This window comes from Crassostrea angulata, chromosome 9, assembly GCF_025612915.1.
Source record: "Crassostrea angulata isolate pt1a10 chromosome 9, ASM2561291v2, whole genome shotgun sequence".
Taxonomy (NCBI): Eukaryota; Metazoa; Mollusca; class Bivalvia; order Ostreida; family Ostreidae; genus Magallana; species Magallana angulata.
This window is the reverse complement of record NC_069119.1, coordinates 19,678,364-19,696,146: the sequence shown is the minus strand read 5'-3', so window position 1 is coordinate 19,696,146 and position 17,783 is coordinate 19,678,364. Positions and strand designations below refer to the sequence as shown.

Genomic DNA, 17,783 nt, shown 5'->3' with positions numbered 1-17,783 from the left:
TCTGCAATGTATTAATAAAAAAAAATATTTTGACTTCAAATAAATTTCCAGTTGAATAGGCCTAAAAGGGTTTCTTCCCTTGCCTATCGTTTCTAATTATCAATAATAGGCGCATTGTAAATGGAAATTAGGGTATTTTGTTATCTAAAAAAAGTCTTTAGAAAACTGTTCCATCGCTGCATATGATTCTCATTTGATATGTTATGAAATAAAATTTAGGACATATTTTTCCCTCATTACCTCCTTTGAGGAAAATTTCACAGCTCGGAAAACCAACAAATTATCGGGACGATTAACTACTTTTAAAAAGACAGGAGATGTTTCGATAGAGACGAGCTCGAGTCTTTTTAATAAATTGTCGTGGTACATGTATAATGGCTCTGTCATTTATCAGTAAATTGTTCGAAAGTCTGAAAATCAGTCTCTTTAATCTCATAAGAAATAATATCAAAGCTTCTTCTTTCTTTCTTTCCTTTTATACTTTTTTATAATATATAATTGCGGTGCGTTTACAAGATGCATTTCACAAAAATCTGCTGTCGAATGAAAAACCAACATCAAATTAACATTTATAAATCTAGAGAATACAAAAGGACTCTCCAATTCAGTCCATTTTCATTGCTGTCATATTTTTACAGTTTACGATGTTTGTTTTCAAATTATGATTGTTTACAAGCGATCGCGAGTAATTATAAATGTCTGGAATGCGACTCAGGTAGATAGATAGGATCTGGCTGTAAAGTCGCCATGATCAGCAGATCAATAGTTGTAATGATTCCAGATCGATTAAGCCGCCCCTTTACAAGAGTGACGTACGAGTGGATTAGTCATAGATAGAATTATGTGCTTAATCCGTGTACTTCGAATTTCTTTTTTTTAATTTTCTCCCTCATTAACTGCCACCGCCATAAATTATTCTCATCTAAGTAAAATATGTTCTTACAAGTTACAAATATGTAATGACACATGATAATTTGCATTAAAATAAAGGGGAAAAAATTATCAATATGTTCGTATGTACACTGTACGTATGTCGTATATATATCAATATTTCGTATATCAATATATCATCATTGTCGTCTGCCGCCTGCATCGTAATATCGTCATTTACTTATAATTGTCAATTTTTGAAAATCGTATTGTTGTTCTCCTCAAACAAAATACTCAGCGCTTTATGATGAATCATCATCGTCTTCGTCGTCCTCATCATCATCATCATCATCATCATCATCATCAATTTATAGCATACGTATGTGTAAATTCCAAGAATTGGTTATCGGTAAATGCCATTCTCTTTTGTTTTATAATCCTGCATTTATCGAATTCGATTATCCTTGTCATTGTTGCAATTACAGTTGGTACGTTTTGATTACACATTACTATTAATCTATCGATTCTTTGTAAATTATGGTTTCTTTTGAAATTATAATTAATACAAGGGACTAAATTTACATTGTAAACTGTATATCAGAGACAGGTTGAACATTTCACAAGCATGAAATACAATTAGCTCGTTGTCATGCCCTGTTCATTGCTTCATCAATTCATCAATTTTTAAAATTTTCCTCGAACTGCAGCCGGTATTTGTTAATGGCAAACTTAACGATAATCAATCAATGGATGAGCAATTCATGGAAAACGCTGATTTATACCGTATGCCTTTTTTGCATAAAATTTGAATTTTTAATAGTTATCCTCTCGAAATTCCGAATTTTCAAAAATGGATTTCAAATTGCATTTCAATGAGGTTGTTATCTTCATGATGTTTTAATTTTCCGGTATCTTTTGAACATTTAAGTCAATTACATGAATTACATTAACAACAACAATCTTTGAATTGCATTTTATTATCTCCAGGCCCAGGCAGATAAACCTGGGGTAGGGTTTGAGAAGGGGACCTATAAAATGGCTCTCTAAATGTTTGACTGCGGTCATTAGAAAAGTTTGTATACACGTGTGTAAATTCTGATAAGACCTCAAATATCATCGAAAATGTATCCAATCATTTTTTGATCGACATATTTACCCAAACTTTTTCTATGGCCGCACAAACCTGGGTTTCATGGTGGAGCACCCATATCTACGTTTCTTTTCCTCCAGTCCCCTTCAGAGGGACCAGTGTTAGCCCGCACTGATCATCACACGATACTTTACAGCACTTTCTCCCATTAGCGAGTTGGGGAAAACAACTCATTGAAGATCGCTTGGTCATGTATACTTTGTGAAATCGTTTTCGATCTGGGTTTTGGACACCAGGGAATGCCAGAATTTGGGACCCCACCGCACGGTGACCCCCAGACAAACTTGTCTGTCACTCCGACGTCAGCTGGCGGACCGGAAGCCCGTGAGATGTCTTGTGGTTTACATGTATAGTTAGCTGAGGGTGGGTTCTTGAATACGCGTGCGAGGGTTGCGATCAATTTCATAACCTGGTATCAAGATTTACCGAAATGGGTTATATTATCAATATAGGTGCATGGTTAATAAAAGAAATAATTGCTTATTTACATAATTCAGTTCTTGGACAAGTAAAAAGGATAATTTGTGGGGTTTAATTGGAATTGATAGCAAGAAAAGTCTTTACACAAGAATATAAGTTCTCCAAAGACTTGTTTGTCAAATAAACAATTTTGCATTTATTTGGTTTTACACATGGAAACTGAGGTGCATGGTTCGATGCTAAACAACATCTTTATATTTACTTAAACACAAATAAAGAATAAACAAATAAAGTGTAAAGAAGAAGGGTTTAAGTTTGTAAATAACATAGATACATGAGTATGAACACAGTTATATAAAGAAGAAGTGGACAGCAATTTCATATGAATTAAAATATACGAACCCCTTTCAAATCTGTCAATGGATTCAGTTTAATTGATATTGTTAGGAGCGGATTCACGTTCGTAAAGAGATCATCAATGTGAAAATACATTGTATACATATGTACGTGTACCCATTTCATATGACACGAAAGAGTTTTAAGCTTATTATCATATAGCTTATTAAGTATTTTTCGATCAATAAATTTTTGCGATAAAATGCGCTTCATTCGAGAACAAACGCGTTTCTTTCGATAAAACATGTTGATAAAAAGAGAAAAATTCGCGAAGAAACGCGAAACTTAAGCGTACATGCGAATCAACCGCAACTTTCTTGACAGAACGCAAAATTTTCGCAAATCAAAGCGTAACTTTCGTGATAGAAAGCAAATCTTTCGCGAATGCCTTACTCATTTACTGATCTCATAAATAAATTTTCTTGTTTTTCAGTCATTATTTCAATCTTTAATTAAAATACAATTATAATAGATGCAAAATCAGAATGAATATTGGTTAACGAAGTCTAGTATTTTTTAAATATATATATATCCTTACACATCAACAAAGCTCTTTTAATTTTATATCTATAAAAAGAGCTTACATACTATTGAAAAGAAGAGATGTGTAAATGTATCAATTAGTATCAGTGGCTAAATCTCCCTTAATCAAAGTAAGCACCATAGTCTTTTTGCTTGGAGCCTCAATCTGGCATCTTATCTTAAATTAATTCATACTTATGAGGGGGAAATCTATTCATGTATTCACATTTATTTCATTTCAAGAACCAGTAAGGTTTCTTTTTTTCAAAAATAGACTTTAGAAAAAAATCCCAAACCAAAATATCCTGATTAATTACAACGCTATATACATTTCATATACAACCTTGAGTTTTATAAAATTAGAAATTGTTTTAAATCGAGTCCTAGAAATAGAAAACAAAGTTGAAGCTGTTGTCAGCACTTTTTACGCGCGGTGTTAATTTAAAATGCTTTGAAATGTGTATGATTGTAATATCCATATCTACATATCTATAAATCAAAATCCTGTTTTTTTTTCTAAGAAAGACAGATCACAGTCATATAATTTTGAGCTCTGAAATATTTGACAAACTGTATTTAATGATAGCTAGTACGGAATATTTTGTCAGCTTTTTTGATCAACACATCTACATATATATGCTGTTTTTTGTCAGTTTAGGTTTTGTCTGCGTGTCTGTTCGTCTGTTATATCGTACATATATGAATGTAAACTCTCTTTTTGACCCCCCCCCCCTACAGTTACCACGGTTGCGTATAATATTAGTAGTAGCAAACACAAGAAAGGGCTAATGAAACTTTTTAAAAACGTGAACTAATGTGCACGTGTTTAAAGTGACCCAAATAAAAGCTTTTAGATATATGAATCTATTTAAAAAAAACACACGAAAAGCGGACGGACCAAAGCAAAAAGTGTATTTTATTGTATATTGTGGTAGATACATATCAAAAAGTTGAAAAACTTCATGACGAGCCCCTTTGATACATGTACCGGTAATATGTCGTATTAGTTGAGATTAAATAGATATACATGTAGTTTAATTGTCAATAGATATAGTTTACTTGTCAGATCATAATACTTTAAAAATTGTTTTTTCCCCTTCATTTAAAAAAAAAAAAATAATGACGTCGTTTGGCACTTCCGGTAAGATGTCGCTGTCAGTGATACATCGGGAAATAAAGTTTTACGTTGATTGATTGTCCATTGATTCACAAGTCTGATTCACACTGCACATCTCGGGACCACCGAGATTTTATGCAATTCCTGCTGTCATAGCTTAATATTGAAGTCAGAGGTTGCTAAATACCACAAACAATCTAATAAAAGACTATAATAATTTTGACATAATTATTTTTAAGTTTTTTTTTTGTTTCTATGAAATATAACTGTTCATACAAAGGGCGTTGTTCGTCATCATGTAAAATATTAATGTCTTATAATCACCAAAAATACACAAATTAGACATGCCCAGAATTCCCATTCTATCTTCATGGTACATGTATCTTAAAACGTCATAAGGTAATTCTTGTAAGAAAACTTGCATAAATTCCCCATGAAATCACAATTTTTTTCAAACAGTCCAAATTTAATTTATTTCTGAAATTAGATTTTCATTTTAAGAAAAATAAATACCCACATCATTGCTCTCTCTCTCTCTCTCTCTCTCTCTCTCTCTCTCTCTCTCTCTCTCTCTCTCTCTCTCTCTCTGTTTCATGATAAACAACAGAACCTACTCACTAAACAGATAGAATCGACAATTACAATTAACATTCCATCATTTAACTGAGAAAAAAAATGTAAAGAAGAAAGAAATTATTACAAGACAGTGCATATGATTCTAAAATAACAGTAATGTATTCTTTAAAACAACACATGATTTCAAAATACAAGAATAGTATGCTTCAGCATAATAGTCAATAAAAATACAATATCACAGCTTCTCAATCACAATATACATGTACATACTAGTGCATGTATAAACTAACTTCTATATTACATACATGTAAATGCACAAACTTAACACTATGGGGATGTTATAATCACTATAGAGTGTCTTAAAATTTATATATATCATATGGTACCACATCCATTGTAATTTATGCATTGCAAACTTTCATAAACTCATTAAAAATCAAAATCTTTAATCAAATCAATTAAAACCTTTAGAGATAGTTAACCAGCACAAGTACAGTTATTTCTTAATCCAGAGGGTTTGTCTCCCTATATTTTCTCCATTAGAACCATTTTACATGTAAAAGGAGCATGGACTTTGGGTAGTTTGTGTCAAACAGCAGTGTGTCGTAGGCCTGTCTATTTCATTGTAGGTCACTCAGCCATGGCTCTTTGAAATCAACAAGATTTGTCTAGCTTTGAGCTAAGACTATGCAATCTTTGAAGCTATGCCATTTTTAATTTGTTACGAGTCAAGAAAAAGATACATGTAGTTACATCCTACAGAAAGTCCAAGGTCTTGTTAAAATAGTTCTATATAAAATTATACAATCTTGTTAATTGTTGTCAAAAGAGCACAGGAGGAAGATTAATCTCCAAGACAATAACTATTATTAAAAATGAAATGTTACAATTAATATATGACATAATCCCCATCATCTGTTTTATTTATAATGTACAAAGTATAAAGGTATATTCATAACAAATGATAATAACTGCTTACTGATTAATAGTGTGCACTTCATAAGATTTGAACAGATAAATCAAAATCCAATTTAATTTAAATCCTTTTCTTGTATAAAAAAAAAAGACGAAGATACAATGTACATTTAAACAAAATACCCCCCCCCCCAAAAAAAAAAAGAAAAAAAGAAAAAGATGAGCTTGTAAAATATTCTAATCACATTAACATGTATAATATGACATCCCTGCACACATGTGGAGAATGCACTGTAGATAATGCTTCAAAAATATGTACTGGATACACGGTTATTTTTGCCCTGTTAATTTTACATCATTCTAATTCCCCTCTTGAATTAAAAAAATCTATTGATTACGGTAAGATAAAAAAAAAATGATAAGACGATTTGATATAAATAGTGCATAACACATAGTACGATGAGTAAAAACTGTAATTATTCTAGTACATAAATATTCAGATACATATATTTATATATTTTAAATACCTAAAATATTAATGCATGAAATTCCATCTAGCATAAATGTACATGTATGGAAATTTGGTCTTTATATTAAAATGTAATTATTGTTAATTTTTTTTTTTCAGTATGATTCACATTCCCTATAGCAACTTTACCAACCTCAGTCTGTATAGTTACCAAAAATCCATGAACATTTAGTTGAGAGTCTCAGAACTTTTCACAGAAAATTATACTTTTTTTTTTTTAAACCTACCCTAAGATTTTGGCCCTTTATCCAAATATTAATGAGTTCGCCAGCTATGGGAACATTTTAGTACATTTAAAATTTAAAAATTTGCAAATATCATCACCAACCTGAATTAAATTGATAGACTGCAATACATACACCATTATTGACACATTTTAGGAATTATCTAATTTTGTAAATATATCCCAAAAAATATGTAAAACACTGGCGTCGGAAGCAAATTGAAAGTGGGGGGGCTAGACTACTAATCCTCAGATATATTGAGAAAAAAGTAATTCCCAAAATCATGGAAATCCTAATCCGTGGGGGGGGGGGGGGGGGGGGGGGGGGAAGTATACCTTTTCTTCCAAATTAAAATTACTTATCCAAATTTTTTTTTCTCCAAAATCACCAAATTCCTAATCCGGGGGGGGGGGGGGGGGGGGGGGGAGAGTATGCTTCTAAATCCAACTTCTCAATCTTTCAAGGTAAATTTAGGAACAATAATCTTTTCTGTTTCTAATGGTTAGGTATATCTTGGCAAAAAAAGTGGGGGGCTTAGCCCCCCCGGTTCCGACGCCTATGTAAAAACACAAAATGTTACCTTATAAAAAGGACATCCATGTAGCTTTTACATGTAAATTAAAAATTAATAAAACAGAACTAAGAATGCATGGCGATAAAAGTTTTTGAAAATCAATCCTGAATCAATACAGATCTAAAATAAGCTTTGATCTTTGGAAGGAAATGCTAAGAACCATAACCCTTTCTAACTGGTCAAGACATATCAAAAATTCTCAAACCATATAGCAAACCTGCATGAAGCCATTACTCATATCTTAAAGTAGAAGATACGATAGGAGGTTACACAAGGCAAGATGGCTTGAACAGACAGACAGACAGACAGATGGATTAGGATAACACAACACAATAATTTCTTTGTTCTTTACCCGTTGTTTACAAAGCACCAGACTGAGTGTGAAAAGTTGTTGATCTTAGTCTTGAAAACTCTTCTTGATGCTGCAGCGTGGGAACTCTGTTCTCCATATTTCTATTGTCTCCTCGTTCACGTTACCACAGAACGACACGTCCAGGAAAATCAACTTGGGACAGCTAGTAAGAACACTGCAAGAAGATTTTAAATATGATTGCACATATATGTACCTGCATGTAATAATTTTTTTTCTCTTTTATTGATTATAATTATTACACATTTACATATTTATTTATTTCTGGAAAATAATCTCTCTCTCTCCTCTTCTCTCTTTTTGCTGATGTACATGAATAACAAATATGAACATCTTAATCATGCAGTAATTTCATCCCCCCCCCCCAAAAAAACCCCCCCAAAAAACATGTAAGTAGAGAAATTTTTGGAAAACTGGCTTTGCCAATGAGGCTCCGGTAGTGGTAACATAATAAATTTCAGAATTTAAATTCCTCTTATCCTAGAAATGCTTTAATCAAAATTGGTAACAATTGGCCAAGTAGTTTTAAACAAGTTAAAAAAGTAAATTTTATTGATACATGTAATGGACGTAGCCACATGATAATGAATGAAGACCAATTGCAATAGGCCACCTGATATGATAAAACTGTGTCAAATTTAGTTTTGCTTTAAGTTTTCAAGAAGTTCAAAAAGTAAAATTGATAATGGACGATGAAGGACGCATGATGACAGATGGAGATCAACAACAGAAGGTCACCTGACTTGATAAAACTATGTCAATTTTAATTTTGCTTATTTCATAACTTCAGGAAGAACAAACCTGTGAACATCATCTGTCTGTACATAGCTTGTCCCCAGGATGTCTAGCTGCTCCAGTTTGCGAGAATACTTGGCTATTGCTTCTAGGTCACCTTTGCAGATGGTCCTAAAATGTACATAAAATGTCATTATTAACTGAAGCTAAAATCTATATTCTAGGTCCTCAAAAACTCTAGTCTCAGCGAGATTCATTTAAGACTGAAAATTTCTGACGTTTCTTTTGACAACATTAAATTTTTTGTACTCTTGAAAAATCTCCATGAGATTACATTATACTCCAGTACAACATGAAATATTTAAGAAGCATGTTAAACCTGAAATTATTTTAAAATTGTAAACTGAATGATCCACATGAAAGTAAACAATTGAATATGAAAATCACATCATATGCAATGAATAAACTATATTTACCATTTAAAAAAAAAGTATTATATAAAAATATTTCCCAGACTAAATCAACTTTGAAAATGCATGAGCATGCCGATTTATAGTAATTGAAATAAATAACAATAATCAGACATAATAAAGAAGTATATTTAATACTGTATACAGAGTTATTTTCGCCCCTGTGTAATTTTCGCCCTCCTACACATGCAGTTGTGTTTAAAGAAAAATAATTAAAGACATCAGAATTCGCACAGTCTTAAATTCGCCGGCTAACAACAAGGGTGAAAGGGGCGAAATTAAAACGGGGGCGAATATTTCTCTGTGTATAGTACCTGTTTGCTGTAAGGTAGAGCTTTTTAATGTTGGGACAGTTCTTCACAAGTTTCAGGAAACAGCCTGTAGTTGACCTTAAATTTGAACTGAAAAGGAAATGATTTCATTTAAATGGAATAAATTCAAAGTAATCAACATGCTTTTATTGAATACATGTATCTTAAGGAGGCTGCATGGATGGTTAACAAATTAACAACAAATTAACCATCAGGTCTACCCGGATTTTCTTAAAATGCTTTATTATCTACATTGTATAAACTATTACAAATATATAGTAAAGAATTCAAATTTCAAATACAGTAAAACACGGTTATATAGCAAACACGCTTAAATAATGAATTCACGCTTACAGCTAAGCGATTTCAATTACCTGAGACTTTTTTATATAGTGTAAACTTGGCAGATTTAACGAATTACGCATATAACGAAGTAAAATCGTCCGTCCCTAGCACTTCGTTTTAAGCGTGTTTTACTGCACCTTTGCTTTGAAACTTGAACATTTTCTTCTTCTAGAGGATCGAGATTAATGTAGTCCAAAAATGACCACAATCATCAAGCTCTCTTAATTAATGAATTGTTGTACTAACCACCATCCTAGGTCCAGTTCCTCTATATGTGGACAGTTTTCAGTGATAGCTCCTAGTCCTTCATCAGTTAATCTACACCGCCATAAATCTAGTGATATTAAATTCCTAGATATTGATGAAAAAAAGATTATTAATATTTAGTTCCTACTATGATGAAATGAATATGATATATCATAGCAATACTTAAAAAAACCCAAAAACTTCTGCACTATAAGAACAGTTACTGAATACATTTAATACATTATCAGATTCAAATATCATTTAACTAGATGTTTACAGTGAAGTGAATTTTATTGCCCCTGGAACTTGGAAATCATCAAGAAGTACTGTATACAGGGTTATTTTCGCCCTAGCTGTGTTATTTTTGCCCTTTCCATTAAAAACCGTTTCGCCCCGTCTTGATTTTGCCCAAACAAGAGAGATTATTTGAGACATTGGAATTTGCCCTAGCTGCCTTAAATTTGCCCCCCTGACAACAATGGCCAAAGGGCGAAAAATAAAACGGGGTGAATATTTATTCAGTATTCAATACTTATTCTATTTTTCATTGTCTGACTAAACTAGAATTAACTGACCTGCAGCTTGATCCAATCACCTTCATCACAGTATCAATGCGAGACTCTTGGATTCGGGTGGCCCCTAGATTCAAATGTTTTAAATTGGAACACACTCTGAAAATTTAGAAAAAATATATACCTTGTACAGTTGATTTGTTGTCCCAACTACTGTTTCTTTATGCATTGTATGTTAACCTTAATTTCTTGAATCATTTATAAGGAAATTGATATCTCAAAACTCTTTGCTGGTTACACCAAATTTAAACGGCACTTTAATTGTATTTAAAATATTAAAGCTAGCTGATGAACTGAAAATTTTGAAAATTTAAAAATTAATAAACTCTGTATATCAAATAAAAATATGTACCAATTAAAATTCCATACCTTAAAACCTTTATAAGACTATCTTTATCCACAGGTAGACGGTAGAGATTGAGTCTTTCCAGCGTTTGTATTTTAGACAGGTGTGATATAGACTGACCGTCCAAAGACTGACAACTCCCTACATCTAACTCTGTACATAATGAAAATTTGATAATACTATGCAGGTGTTAAATGTAAAATATATACATGTCGATATCATATAGAATACTTACACTTCCAACTCTGTACGGAACAATTAATTAAAACATAGGTGTTAAATGTACATAGAAATTATACTAGCGACAAATCCATTCATATACCGGCAACTCTGTACGAGCAAAAATTCAAACCAATATGCAGGTGTTAAAAATTTATATACATCATTTATCAATATTTGATTTTTAAAAAAACCCAATACATATCAATCCTTTGAATTGCTTGATAAACATTACCAGTAATTAAAAGTACAAAACATTGTGAAGAAAATAATTCAATAATATTAAGGAACTTGAATGCACACTATTCCTCTGGTAAGTTAGATAAAATTAAATCTTATTTATACTGGGTTTATTTATCTATTTAATTTTTAACAAAATTTCACTTAAAATTTCATAATGCATTGCTAATTTACTCTCTTTTTTCCTCTGTATAGCTTAAAATAGAAATCATCAGTATTTTCTCTTTATATGGTGCAATATTTTTCAATGCCAAAAAAGGTGGTAATGCCTGGAAACAAAACATTTTTTTTTGCTAATAAAATAGATTTTCCTGTCAAATTTTGCCTGCACAGTTACTGTATTAAAATGCAAGGCAAATAATACAATTCATATTCTTTTTTGTCCATCATTATAACAAAAACAGAATTCTAAATAATCATACACAGGAATAAATATTAATCATTTAAAAAAATTGTACTATTTTTGTACCTTTAAGTTTTGGACAATTTTCCGCCACAGCTATTATAACTTCACCGTTGACAAATTTACAAGAAGACATATAGAGGGTCTGCAGGTCCCTACCGCACTCCTTTAGAAATCTGAAATTATACATGAAAATTTCTTCCATTGTATATACCCATAATTTTTTATTTGTATATTTAGCGATTTATAAATTTTTGTTGCAAATATTTCTCGCAGTCCACCAGTATTTGCCATACGGTTGTTATAAAAAAACAGGTGCGGATAAAGCTTGATCGCAAATATTAGTGCGGCAAACTAGTTCATCTCGAGTAAATCGTGAAACAAAGTCATTGCAAATAATAGTTGGTTTACAGTCCTTACCTGGAGAATGTGGTGGGAGATATACAGTTCTGGTTGCCCCCACACCATGATATGTTTAAATGCTGCAGATAATGACACCTCGACAGAAGACTGTCCAAGGCAAAGTTATTCACCTGGAAAAAACAAAATTGACATAAAAAGCCTTGTATTTTCAAAGTTAGCCAATAATCGGTGTTGTTGCATTTTTTTGTTCATCACTTTGACACTGAAACTTCCCAAATCACAATGTACATGTATGTTATCAAAAGCATAATTGATTCCGACAGCATGTAACAATTTTAATCTCCGATCCTCAACAATGTTCGATAACTCTAAATTATCCTGAATTTTTTTTTTCTGTACCATAATTAAGCCTTTTATACAGACAAATTTAAATAGTTTTGAAGTGTTCATATTAGACAAAGTCATTCAATGAAGTGCTTGGCTTAGCTGCTCCAAAAAAAACCAAAAAACTTTCAAGCTGAGGATCGGGGAACTTTAAATGAAGCGAGAAAATTTGATTTCAATAAAAAAAAATGCCTGTAAAATATTACATACATGTATAAGCAAACAATGTACCTGTCTATTATACAGAAGGTGGACATTGTCCTAACATCTTACCTCTGTCCAGTGAGGCTGTAGGTCCAATTCCGTATATTGCAAGGAGTCATAACAATGCTTATAGAAAAACCTATGAGACAAGGAACTATAGTTACACTTCAATAACATCAAAAAAGGAACTGGTTATCAGAAAAGATGAGCAAAATATTAATGGGAATAACATCTTTATCACTACAATAACTAAACTGTCATCAGAGATAACAATGAAAAAGAACACATCCACAAATTACACTGTACATTGTACATTACCGGTAGTCAATTTTAAATCATAGAATGACCTTTGACCTCAAGGTCAATGACCTACTTTGAGGTAACGCTGGCCATACACAGGGATGGAATGTCAAGGTAACTCAGAATTAACTGAATAACTTCTTCCTGGAATGACAATAGAATTTGTTTTTTCATTAACAACATTTTTTTTCAAAAGAGATTGAATTGTGGATTTTGGGAGAAATGCATGTACATGTATAATCAAATGTCTGAGTACTGGTGTTTGCAATTCCTTGCAGAAATTTCTTCTGCAAAGAAAAGGGATTTCGCTGAACATGCTTTTGGACATTTAAAAATAACTATTTGAATTTTCAAGTTTGACTTTGTGTATTGTATTGTACATACATGTACATGCATATGTATATGCAGGATCTAAAACTCTTCCTTCTGTTTCAGTCTGATATGATCTAATAGATACCAATAAATGCTATCAGAAATTAAAGATGCTCTCTCTGAAATCATTTTCGAAATGGCCCTTCCCAGCACCAGTACATTAATTAGTTTTAGTTTACCTAGCTTGCACAAATTCACTTCACCCCTAAAAATCTAACTTGTTTCAAGTGCTATACATACCAGAAAATATATACCGGTACATGCAATTATGATAACTATATATACCCAGAACAAATCCTTCATTGTACAAAATATAAAAGTTTATAGTATAGACTACGTGGGTACAATAAAAAAAAAAAAATGAGTACAATATCATCAGCTTTAGAGAGTGTTGACATGACTTAAGAAAACCTGAGGGCAGTAATCAGAAAAGCAATAGGAAAATGTATATACAGTACAAGAATGTAAAAAATGTGCATACCGGTAATTCTTCTATACTAATAGCGTCATCACCAACTGTGTCGTTTTCCTGAAAATAAAAAAAATAATCAATGTGATTCAATGCCAATCACATGTACCAGTTACATGTGCTATTTTACTAATATGCACATGTACACATTGCTTGAATCAAAACAGAATGAAAATATAATTTAAATGTATCATTTGAAAAATGGTAATAAATAAAATACAGAATCTCTTATAGCTTGTGTGTGTAGGGGAGTTGATGTAACCCTTACATCTAAAGACACTGTCTTTTCTTTCCCAAGCCATATTATTATTAAGAAGAATCTGATATACAACATTTAATAATTAGTTAAGCACACATCGAGTTGGATAAAAAGTAACAATTCTTTCATATTCTCCTTATCATGTTCATACTCGTTTTGGTCATCCAATTTACAAAGTTCATTAAATGATCGATTCAAATTTTTTTGCAAAACTGTTAAGAACCATTTTAACAAGAGCTTGGACTTTAGGTAGTTGTGTTAACCAGCAATGTCTATTTCAGTGTCGGTCACCGAGCCATGGCTCTCTGAAATCAACATCATTTGTCTGGCTTTTGAGCTAAGACTACGCAATCAGGCATATTTCGCTTGAAACCAGCTTCATTTTGAACTTGTTTTGACGCAAGAAATAGATAGTTACGTCCTACTGAAAGTCCAAGGCCTTGTTAAAATGGTTCTAATATAGCTCGATCGTTAAAACCAAGGAATTCTAAAAGGAAATATTAAGAATGAGGACCCCAGCAGTGAATTCACTGTATCTGTGTCTAAACTTTATCTGTTAACTGTACCTGTTCCCTGAGAGATAAATTATCGAGCTTTTCCTCCACGTTACTGATGTCATCTATGCGAGATCTGGAGGTCACGCCCTCTAGCCCGGACAGGATATAGTTGCCTTGGCTAACTTCGCCATGGAGACAGACGGCATCCAGCTCGGTATAGTACTCACACAGGTCATGGCAGAACTCAAGGCGAAGAACTCTATAAAAAAAAAAGACAAAATTTTACTTCATTTTTGTATTTTTGCAAAATAAGTATGAGTCAAGACAGTTTTGCAAAATAAGTATGAGGATATCATTAACAAGGAAAATATGTCATAAAAAATCAGTACATTCCAGAAGCTGGCCCAAAATATACATGTATGTATCCGTAACAACAACAACAGAGTAATGTTCCTTAGCACTTGCATTTCTTCAACTACAATTGGTCTAAACAATTTTAAGCCTCAATATTATTGCAGTGACACTGTATCTGTTACATGAAAAAGTCAAAAACATATTAAAGTGTAATAAAACAGAAACAATTTCCTAGGGGGGAAGGGAGGGAGGGAGAAGATACATGTGTTAGTCTTTACCTAGTACAGAATGGTACGTGTCTTAGGGGTGGGGAGAAGATTCGAGACTCCGGTGGACTCTTTTCTGGACCTCCTTCCCACAGAACTTTCCATCTGTTAAAAAAAATTCCTCAGTTAATAATTTAATAATTTTAAGTTACATGTTATTTGAAAATAACAAGAAAAGTTTAATACTGAATGAAAAACATCCTATTTTGAGTCAAATTAAACTCTCAATATGTCTGAGAAGTCTCTATTGCTCATTTTTAAGGCATATGTGGTAAAAAAAAAATGAACTACCAGTAATGAGAAATTGCAATTGGATTTAACTATATGATTCAAAACATACTGCAATAATGATCAATATAAAATATCTTCAATGATTTGTGATATGGTAAGTTAATAATTTTTATCAAATGAGGTGTGTGATTTCTATCCCTGAGCTTTCGTGAGAATAAAAGTGTTTGAATTATTGTACTTAATGTTTTATTTCACTCTGCTTTAATCAATTTATTAATAAGCACTGTATACTGATAGTTTGATCTAAACCACATTTACATACCAGTATAATTTTGTTTATTGAAAAAAATTGAATGAAATCAAACAAATCATAATTAAATCTAAAAATAAAACAAACTTAGTTCAGGAAATAAAAATAAAAATAAAAACTTACCTTCCCTCTTTTCCTTCTCTGTGGATTTTACAAATAAATAAATGATTGTTTCTATTTTTAAGTGAATAAACATTTAAATTTATAAAGCTTGGACCCCTCCCCCTTACCTACCTAGTCATTCCCCTGTCCACATCTGTCCCTGACGAATCACAAGCCAAGATCCGAACAATGGTCCCTGGGTTGTAAGTTTCCCAAATCTCTATTTTGGTTGGATGCACTGCATATTCAAATTCTAATTCTAGATAATTAATAAAAGTACTTAAATTACATAAACATAGCAGGTTGTGTTATATACTGGTACATATAATGAGATATTCTTAGTTTTATTTTACATGTGTAGTATTTGTTATAAATAGTACATGTACAAGAGAAATTTTTAATTATAAATAAACTGCCCTTGCCTATTCAGTCAAACATTATTGAAGTTATGTAACAACTCTCTACCATGCTATCAAGAGGTTACACAACATAACGAGTGTAGCCGTAGGGATGTTAACAGAGGCTCTGACTTCTAGGAGTATTTAATATAGCAAATGATATGTTAAATATAATGTTAAAATGTCATTTAAACTGCCAGTATTTAAGATAATAATCCATTTCCACAAGAAATTAGATCAATGGAAACTGCGTGAATTGATTCTTTTTTCCACAATCATACACTGTGTCACGTGCTTACCTATGAAGTCCTGACTGACAAAGCCTGGGGGAGTCCGCTTAAACTTCCGTTTTCCAGAGGGAGCATATTTCCACCAAGGCCCATATGTTCTCTGCAAAAGTTAAATCTTATCAATTACCCATGATATGATTAAAAGTAATATGTATTTGAAAAATTCATGATGATCATGTAGCGAAATCAACGAAGCTGTTTACAAAGTAGTGAAAGTACATGTACCAGTACATGTACAGTACCAATCAGACCCAACCTAACACCGGAGTAAACCCCAACTAAACCCTGGGTTTACTTTTGGGGTCTATTTGGGGCCTCTGGGTCTGCTTTTTGAAAATTTGGGTCCACTGAGAGTTTAATCAAGGTTTACTTTGGGTTTGCTTGGGAATTGCTTTTTGGGTCAACTGTACACACAGAAGTATGAAGCAAACCCGTCTTTGATCTTACCATCTTACTGCCTGAAATTCCTGCCTCTTGTTTATTTGGAATACACAGTCAGCGTCTGCTTTTAGGGACATACGTCTGATAGGGGTTTACTCTCTGTGCCCACTCTGGGTTTACTTTGGGTTTACTCTGGGTTCACTCTAGTAAACTCGAAGTAAACCCGAGAAAGTAAACCCAGGGTTTAGTTGGGGTTTACTTTCTGTTAGGTTGGGTCTGTCATCGGTACATGTATATACTGTATGTACATGTATTGAACTATTCATTTACTTTCAAACAATACAGATTGAAGATTATTGTCTGAAATGTCTGCAAATCAGAAGATTTTGACCAAAGTCACAGGGGCTCATCACAAAGTTTTTTCAACCTTTTATATCTACCACCTCTATACAATACACATGTATTTTATTGTATAGAGGTGGTAGATATAAAAGGTTGAAAAAACTTCGTGACAAGCCCCTGTGCAAAGTTTGAATAGGAGTACCAATGAATCAGTGTAAGGTTTCCTCTCCCCCCAATAATATAATCATATTTAATAACAATATACATCTATACTCTTACTTTCATGTCAAAACCCATTGATGGAAAGAGTTATAAACAAAGACATAAAATGAAGCTCAAATACTTTGTATCGATAAAATTATCTCAGTATCACAAGAATACTTACAAATACACAGGCTTGTGTAAAATCTCCGTAGGCAGGGTAGATGTTACATTTTCCAGCCAAGTTGGAGGCAGTGTAAGAAATTGAAGTCTCACTACCGTACTGGGAGCTAAAGTCCGAAACGTCTGCTGCATATTGGCTAAACTGTTGCATTTCCGTAAAATTACGACTGAAAATTTTTCGACACTTACGACGCAGCTTTCTGGGGATTTTCAACATCATAAATACACCCAATCTGTGTGTGCCATCGCGTCCGCATCGACTCGCATTTTCGAAGATGACACCTACTTTCACTTTTGAAACACCGTAGTTTCGAATAATTATTGCTC

The 17,783-nt window shown here is 32.6% G+C and overlaps 1 protein-coding gene across 2 annotated transcripts; it reads right to left on the bottom strand.

Annotated features, from left to right (window-relative positions):
- Positions 1–7,146: 7,146 nt before the first annotated feature.
- On the bottom strand, positions 7,147–17,742 carry LOC128162068 (F-box/LRR-repeat protein 4-like). Of its 2 annotated transcripts, XM_052825256.1 has the most exons (17): positions 17,458–17,742; positions 16,359–16,449; positions 15,794–15,920; positions 15,683–15,700; positions 15,031–15,123; positions 14,468–14,657; positions 13,655–13,702; positions 12,875–12,945; positions 12,571–12,640; positions 11,971–12,083; positions 11,617–11,726; positions 10,712–10,841; positions 10,346–10,441; positions 9,771–9,875; positions 9,183–9,269; positions 8,465–8,569; positions 7,147–7,820 (listed from the first exon to the last, which is right to left on the bottom strand). In XM_052825256.1, exons 1-17 carry the CDS (start codon positions 17,674–17,676, stop codon positions 7,691–7,693), a joined length of 1,803 nt encoding a protein of 600 aa, XP_052681216.1. In that variant the 5' UTR covers positions 17,677–17,742; the 3' UTR covers positions 7,147–7,690. The 2 variants fall into 2 exon arrangements, with proteins under 2 accessions (XP_052681216.1, XP_052681217.1); XM_052825257.1 differs by lacking the exon at positions 15,683–15,700.
- Positions 17,743–17,783: the final 41 nt, after the last annotated feature.